This window comes from Plutella xylostella, chromosome 13, assembly GCF_932276165.1.
Source record: "Plutella xylostella chromosome 13, ilPluXylo3.1, whole genome shotgun sequence".
NCBI classification, from domain to species: Eukaryota; Metazoa; Arthropoda; class Insecta; order Lepidoptera; family Plutellidae; genus Plutella; species Plutella xylostella.
Genome location: NC_063993.1, coordinates 3435873 through 3444508, shown reverse-complemented (window position 1 = coordinate 3444508; position 8636 = coordinate 3435873). Strand labels below are relative to the sequence as shown.

At 39.4% G+C, this 8636-nt stretch overlaps 1 protein-coding gene across 1 annotated transcript in view; it reads left to right on the top strand.

Annotated features, from left to right (window-relative positions):
* Positions 1-792: 792 nt before the first annotated feature.
* The window catches only part of LOC105392528 (zinc finger protein jing), a 76616-nt gene continuing 68772 nt past the window's right edge, over positions 793-8636 (top strand). The window contains exon 1 of the mRNA XM_038112118.2: positions 793-1158. Coding sequence (XP_037968046.2) covers positions 833-1158 — 326 coding nt within the window. The 5' untranslated portion in view covers positions 793-832. The remainder of the gene's footprint in view (positions 1159-8636) is intronic.

Here is an 8636-nt window from a genome sequence, read left to right as displayed (position 1 = left end):
ACTTGTAAAACTAAAGTGACGATTAGACTGGACTACATGTAGTGCACTACAAATTGGCGTCCTACGAGTTGAGTTAGGATATACTGGCCTATGTAGGATGCTACCTTGGATTCTACCTAGTATGTAACGTAGGACGGTCGGGACCCGTCAATCTCCAATATGTAGTGTCCTACATGCCTAACTATGATTACACTTGTACTTGCGTAGGAAACTACATGAGGTAGTGCAATAGTCTGATCGCCGCTTTTAAAGCTACATTTTTTACATACTTACCTACATAAAATTATAGATTAGCAGCTCTTTTCCTACAGTTTAGGGCCTTAGGTACTGTGCCTAGCCCATGCTCAGATCAACAAACTGAGAGCCGGTAGTAGGCAAGTCTATCAGGTTATCAAAAATAAGCTTTCTAAGCCAGTGAATTCAAAATAGGAGGTAGGTACATCGTCATATCAATTTCAATAACATAATGCACTTGTTGGCCGGCACTTGGTAACCGGGAGGTGTGCTAGTGTGCGTGCAAACGGTCATTACGACACATTAAGCATTTGTTACGTTTAGGGCTGGGATGGGCCTCCGCCAGCCCTGTCGTCCGCTCCCTTCCCGCGCGGTTATTGAATAGCGGCGCTGGTTGCGTAACGCGCGGCCAATGACAGGCGCCCGGCGCTGCACGGGGCTGACGGGGCGGAGTCGTTACGTCACGCGCCGGCCTCCTCCGCCGCGCAGCCGCCGTGACGTCACACCCCCCCGCGCCCGCCGCTGCAGCGCGACGCCAGCGCCCTATCCCACGCGCCGACAACACGAAACTCGCGACAAAACACTCGCGCTCTCAAAGATGGCGGATGGGTTGCGCGAGTGTCGCAACGAGCCGAAACAAATGAATAATTTAACTTTTTCCGGGCCCGATTCACGACAAGATGACTCAAAAAAGTGCAGTGAAGAAACTTTCGACGAAGATGATGTGAAGTTGTCGTTCTACGCTGGACTGAAATCGAGTGAATCGTGTGGGAAAAGTTTTACGAGCGGCGTGGTCGCCGCTGGTGCACCGACCGACTCCAAGAAAGATCAAGTTCCAGAATCGGCGGAATTTAACCGGAAAGATGTTGAAGATAGGAAGAAGCGTTGTTTCGACCGATACGACAGCTCCGAATCTTCAGACAGGTGAGTTTAATTAATGATATACGAACCTATCACTCCGCATCTACATAATTAGTTTCTTGTGCACTGCAAAAAAGTTCAAACTTCAACTCAACTTGACTCTGCGTGCCTAATGAAAGGTTGTCGAGAGTACTATTACGGTGTAGAAGCCTCAAGGGAGTCAATGCTCCAGTGACCTTAGGCTATTGTGCTTTATTTTGATGTCACGGCCATTGAGAAAAAAATAGTTCTCGTTGCTAGGCGCAAAGCGAGTTGCCGCGGTTGAATGCCCTCTGCGATACTGAGTTACGAGAATATGACGCCAGCATTCCGCTTGTTAGCTAATCGACAGTGAAATCGTGATCGTAGTAATATTTGCTATCGTAGACGACATCTAATAAAGGACAGTTAAATGGGCACGATATTGGAAGCAATGAGATGTGCTTCACATCTTCTTGAGTTCTCCCCCACTCGTTCACTTCAGTGGACCTGAAAACCTTCCTGCATTGCAGTAGGAACATACAGGAAGATATTTACCATGCTTTGAGGCCTGCCTGGAGGAAGAATACCTTTCACCCAGATTCCTAGTTACAAGTTACCTAATCAATATTCTGGACCTGAAGCTTACTCAAATGGCAATAAGTCTTGAAATCTGTGAATATATCTACTAAGTAAAGCCAACAAGAATAAGAACCTAATAAATATCTACTGCTAGACATAGGCCTATAGATGCTAAACTGGATCTGACTCAGTCTTCAGAGTTCCTCTGTAAGCGGCTGGATGGCATAATCTTGCTTGTTACTTTGAATGTAGTAATTATGAATATCAGTAGTGTAATACATTATTGTTTATTATTAGGTTCAATCTACACTTACTTTCATTTCTGTCTGTTGTTTCCCTCATTTAGTTAACATGTCTAAATGGTAATGGTACAAAATTTTGTCATGTTTCATGTTAGTAAAGTTTTATTTAAAGTAAAACAGCTGTTTGTTTTAAATTCATTATTTGTAGAGGTAGTATACATATTGGTGCGGGTTGACTAAATACTAGTTTGCTTCCTATCATTTTTATTTAATGCACATTATGATAAACACTCTCTGAACATTGCTTGCATAAGGATTATAGAAAAACCATAAAAGTCTTTTGGGGTACGCCAATTAATGTAATTAATGATACCCAAACCGAAATACAGCACTACCCAAACGCTATGGTATGAGCCTATGTATCAAGTTGCATATAGAAAATACAGTATGGAGGTGTACATACAGCATACATAAAAATTTACCAGTAGTTCACAGATAGCCAATAGCCATGCCCATTTCCCATACTTGGATGTATCCAAGCTCTTGGAACATCCGGAATTACTTATTACTTAACTCCTATAGAGATGTATCCTTCATTCATGTCCTTTTTCACATAATTATAACAGTGTTAATGTGTACATACATAGGCATACCAATATAGAGTACATTATCTAATGGAATGATATAAATCTGGTGGTGCAATCTAGCAACTGAGGCTGATATCACTAAACTTGAACTTGTACTCAATAGGTATTTGTAAGTGTCATGCTAATAAGCATTATTTAATTATTCTGTGTCATTGTCTCTAGGTCATTAAATTCTTATCAAATTATCATGATAGTGACGCAATTATATGCGGTATAATAATTAATAACAGTAGAGTAGATAGTAAAATTATCATAATTTGGTGAGGAAGTGGTAAAATTCCACTTACGGCCAAAGTTCAACACTACTGTGGATGATATCTAACTTTCAATAACTACCAATTTTGACAGATTGTAACTTTATGTTGGTATTTCAGGTAAATTATTGACATATTTTGTACCTATCTATGTCCTTAGTATGTTATTATGTTAGCCATTGGTAGATAAAGTCATCGAAACTGGAAGTAGATGTCTGTATATTGTCAAGATACTTTCACTAGACCAAAATGCTCAATATACCAGTACTATAATCCATGATAGTATTTTTTTGGTAATGAATGTGAGAGTTTCTGAACTACCAACTCAATTACACTTGTCCAGTGTTCTCACTCACCGACATCATACCTACTCGTAACTGGCAAAAAGATAATGACTGTTAAGTGGCTGTATGTAGGTCGACCATTATTTATTATGATAACATATACGTACACACACTGTTGATCAAATGGATCTATCTATGTATATGTATAGGGTACTGTAGTTATGTGTGAAGCCTGGGTGTGACCAAGGTGCGGCCCTTGTTTGCTGTAGGTTGTCTGTTATATGGATACCATGTACCTATACATAGCTATTATTATATACCAAAAGTATTTTCTCGAAGATCTACCGACCTATTAAACATGTCAACAAATTCTCCTCTGTTAAATTAATCATTGCCTTATGGAGCATTGTTCTGCAAATCCTTTGTCTTTTGAAACTTACAATGCGCACAATTTACGTTGCAATAAATTGGTATAAGCGTAGTTATCAATCAATCATGGTCATGACATCATCAAAACCTATTTACAAACATAGTTGTTTAGGTATTAAAAAGACCTACCACTATTTAGCTTATAAATAAAATACTGTAGCTATAAAGTATTTACTGATTTACTATTGTGTGAAATCAACAAGCTCGAGTGTCATTACAAAACGATAAGCGCAAGTGTCCCGGATTCGATGCCACGTTGGGGCAATCCTTATCGGATATTTGATGGATGCTCGTGTCATGTGTTTATCTAACACTGCAATATCTACTATCGAAGCGCTCCTCACCCAGCCGGTTACAAATTGAAATACACATACATGGTTTCCAATAACGGTTATCTAAATGGCGATAAACCTATTTCCTACCCAAAAATTCGCCGAAAGTGTAATGAGTAGCAACAAACTACCAATAATTCCAACAAAGCGTCGTACATTCCAGAAAGCTTACGAATATCACGGTTAACTGTAACAAGAACTTACACACCCACGTCAAATCGACGTGTAATCAATGTGACAAAGTCCCAACACAAAGGTGCAACACTGCGTCATGCTATTACGGAGGACTAGAAACAAAAAGTAGCGCCAACCTCAAAGTTGGCGAAGTGACGGAGAGGAGTGCAAAACAAAACGAGTCGAAACAAACGAACTTAGTTGCGGGCCCTGGTAGGTAGTAGGGCATTCACGCGAGCCTAAGCCACAAAGGGTGGACCATGAACATAACAAAATAAAAAGTTAGGAGTTCTAACCGGCCGGGTACGGTGAACGGGTTCCCGGCCGCGCTGAGGTAAGCTGCAGCCAACCTACGTGACTTGAAAACTTGACTTTTTGCTTTGATGTAGCTGCGCTGTGAATGTTATTATTTATGCTTTGCTTCATTCATTTGCTTTGTAATTATTATCATATCATATAACTTGCACCTCTTTTTATTGTATTATTTTGTATGTGTCATGTCAAGATCTTACCTTTTACAAAGTGCCTGCAAACAATTGCTATTCATATTTACCACAGTTCCTTCCCATCCCTGTACGCCAAAAAAACTGTGACACTTTATTGAAAAAAAAGATCAGCTGATCTTTCATCAGCTGAGGAAAGTAAATCCAAGCTGCAGCTTACCCTGCGGCGGCCTCGGACCGGTCTTCCCCCCGCGGCCGCCCTGCCCCCCACCCCGCACCCCGCTCCCTGTCATTAGAAGAGCGCGGGCGCAATGGCCCTCGCTGCGTCGCCGTCGCGCATGGGCCGACTCGTGAATACGGAACGGTAATAGCCGAGATTTTAACTTGGGAACCTGATGAATTTGAAATGATAATAAGTAGATACGGGTACGAAGTTGAATTTCACACTGCCTTGGCCTTGGGCTTTGTATCTATTTCGGGATCAATTATAATATGAATTGAAATCCAGTGCGGTTTTATTGTTAATGTTATAAAAACATAACGCTCTGCTTATTATCAAAGTAGCATTTTACTCAAAGTCAAAGAATTATTTACTCTGACTAACTTAACATGGACCAATGCACGTCCAAGAAATTTGTATTTTGACGGTTCCAAGAAGCCAAAAGTTATCACCGCATTCAGATCATCTAAATGGCTGGCGGGAGATGCGTCGGAATTCCTTCCTTTGTCGATTTAAAACAAGCTTAAGCCAGTCCACCCTATTGGTCAGGTAGTACTGAGTCATCGGAGCCATGTCTGGCCATTCAACTTTCATTATTGCTTATTTATATTTTTTACAACTTAAACCTTGACTTAACACCATTTGCCAATGAAATAAACCTCAGTCGAGTAAGGAATAACAAAAGTGATTTGTAGGAAAATAAAACCACATTGTTGTCCTTCGACATTTACTCGTCATAATTTCTGCCATACCTTAGGTTGATGAAAAAAAAGAAGTTGGAGAGATTATGTTAATGTTTTCAACTAAACTAAGTAATTTAAATAACTATGTACTATTCATGACCTATTGTAAGATCAGAGCTGATTGTCGTATTTAACCTGAGTCAAGACTAAAGCAACGGGAGTATCGAGCAAAGATAGCGTTCATCAGTTAGCTAACTTTGTTAGATACCATAGTTTACAAGATAGTCAACTAATAAGGCTTATTTAATTATAATCACAGCTAACCTTTAACCTATCATACCCTGATAATCCAAGACTGATAGCCAATGTTCAATCCTTTGTGTCCAGCGGTACCTAATTCACGCCGGCTATTCCAAGAATCATAGTCAGCTAGATCGCCTAATGTACTACCTACCATGAAAGTCAGGTCACGCAAGTCTCGCTAGGTGAGGTGAACGTGGAATGTGAACAACCTTGGGAAATTCCTGCCCCTACACGAGCACCTAAGCTGTTTGTACACGAACATAGACAAAATTACCTTTCTGTATAAAACAAAATATTAGAGAACCCAATGTAAAAATAAATAGGGTATGAAAAATTATCTATTTGCATAGATTTCAGAAGGGCAGAACTGGAAAACGCTATCGTACAAGTTTTTGTGTAGTTTATAAAAGTCTTGTCTATAAATCCTCGGTTTGTTGATTTCCTGAAAATGTTATTATGGATTTTTGCGATATTACAATATCTACTTAATAAGTTTATCTAAAATTCTAAACATTATAATTCATTGTTCAGATAAATTATCTTACCTGAATCTCGCTATTCCAAGAACAAGATCATTTTGTAGTACATAGTCCTAAGAATATCTCTAATTGCCAATTTGTAGACCTGTGATTATTAGGATTAATACCTGCATATATTTTCCGGTTTTAGTTTCTGTGAAATCGTTTACGTTCGGTATAAAAACTTGATGGCAGCGAATCACGTCATATTTGGCACTGGTTAAGTAATTTGTCACGCTACATCACGCACCGTGATCTTGAAATATCTTTTAAAGATCAAATCTTATCAGGGCGGGAATTTTTTATGTGTTAAATGTGCTACTTCATTATCTTTGGTTATCTACCGTGTAGTAAAGATAATTTGAATGTCGTAACTAACTAAAGATCGCTAGTGCAAAAAGTTTTCATTTGATTAGCAAGATGCTCAACACTTCAGAAAGTGTTTAGCAATTAAATAGCATGGGTACAGCAGGCGACGGATATACTTAATAATAATCGACTGGATAGGCGCTGCACCTGCCGTTGTTTTTCCCGTTTTCTTTCCATGCTGACATTTAGTATCGTTTATGCTAATTAATATTGATACTAATAAATACATATTACGTTTAAATTAAAATGTTTATCTCGAGGCAAAAACTCGCTGTTGCATTTATGCAAATTTTCAATTCATCTTTAGTAAAAAAATGTGTAACGAATCTTTATTTAATTCACAAACAAACTCAAGACGGCATCAGCAATTTTGTAGGAACTAAAGTGAATGCAGTGAGCGTGCATCTCGCTCTGGCCGGGAACATTTCGCGACATCTATTTATAAGGGCTCCAGACAGACAGTGGGATGGATATCTTCCGAATTCCGTTGAAGCATCCGCTGGGGGACCACTTCAATTGGTCGCTTGTCTCTTGTCTAGCTACGAGAACAATCATCGTTACGATAAGTACTTATCCAGAGAGGTACTGGAAGACACGACTTAACTTTATACATCCCTATCGGAGATTTTCGGATGGTGTGGATGGCCAGATACCTACGATTCTTTATATTTACTCTAAATAAGAAATTATATCTCTTGTATGTCGGTCTGACGCCAAGACTTCGGGTCGCTGAGCCAACAGAGCAGTTTCTACGACCAAGACCACGAATATCCAATTATGAATAGACAAATGCGGTATCTGTAGATGTCCAAGTGTGCGTGAAAGCATGCAAGGGCCTCCAAGTGCGTGTAGGTACCTACGCAACAACAATTTATGGGAGCCTATCTGTCAGCCGGACTTCTCAAATAGTCCAATTGGATTCCGTGTGTCTACTGAGTTGTGCCGAATGGAATTCGTGGCTTACGGATCCCTTATTATATAAAGTATATTTCTCGAGTTGTATAATGCTGAATGCATTCATCTCCCCCAAATTTATGTGCGAAGTATCGCATCACATGACACTTATTGTTTCGAAATTAAGTGCACCTAACGTCTAATTTCGCTCAACACGATTCGATACATTTGCCCTGGGTTTGGGGTAAACACCAATTAATCTTTAGGAAAGTGATATGCTCGAGGAAAGCGGGTAGGGGGGCTTGCTCGACTCCAACGCACTTCTACTGCTTCTATACTTGCATGTAGACGGCGATGTGGAACGAACATTTTTGAAGGGTCTTATGAATAGACTCGTCATGGAACTTTCTCTCCTTTATTACGTGTCGACGATGTTTGAACGACTTCGGGAGCGTGCCGATCAATGCTTTAATAAATATGTAATAGCTGCCATTGACAATGACCCTGTTCTTGTCTATAACATTATGCAAGATCCGAAGGGAAATAAAATATAATAACATGATTCTTATCTTAAACGGTCATCGCATTGCTGATAAAGCTTCAATAATGTTGATGTGTCATTCATTAAATACAATGGGTATAAGTGGATAGGTACAACCACACATACACACAACCACACTCACATATTTTCTACACGCAAAATTTGCCCCCAAATGAGAAATATGAGGGGAACGAACTTAGTAATGCATTATTTTTTTTATCCAAGAATTACTAATATTTGTAAGGGATTGATTATTTTTGCTGCTTCACTCGTTTTGTCATATATCACTATGACTTGACAGTTTCTGAACAATCTGTAGGATTTAAAGTGCTGAATTTACTCAACACTCTGTAATGTGTCCGTTTTACGGCGTTCGAAAATGCGCGCAAGGTTGTTGGAAGTTTCTGAACTTTACGATACCATCAAAGTCTCCAGCCCTTTTCATTTAAAGGCAGCATTAAAATACACATTTCGTAATTATTTAAACCACATTAGATACTGCGTGGATAGTCAAGAACTCTTCATGTTTTTAGTATAATATTTTAATGCACTTATGTATTTTAAAAGTTATGCTTCACCATGGTAAGTCATTGGCTTATCCGAATACC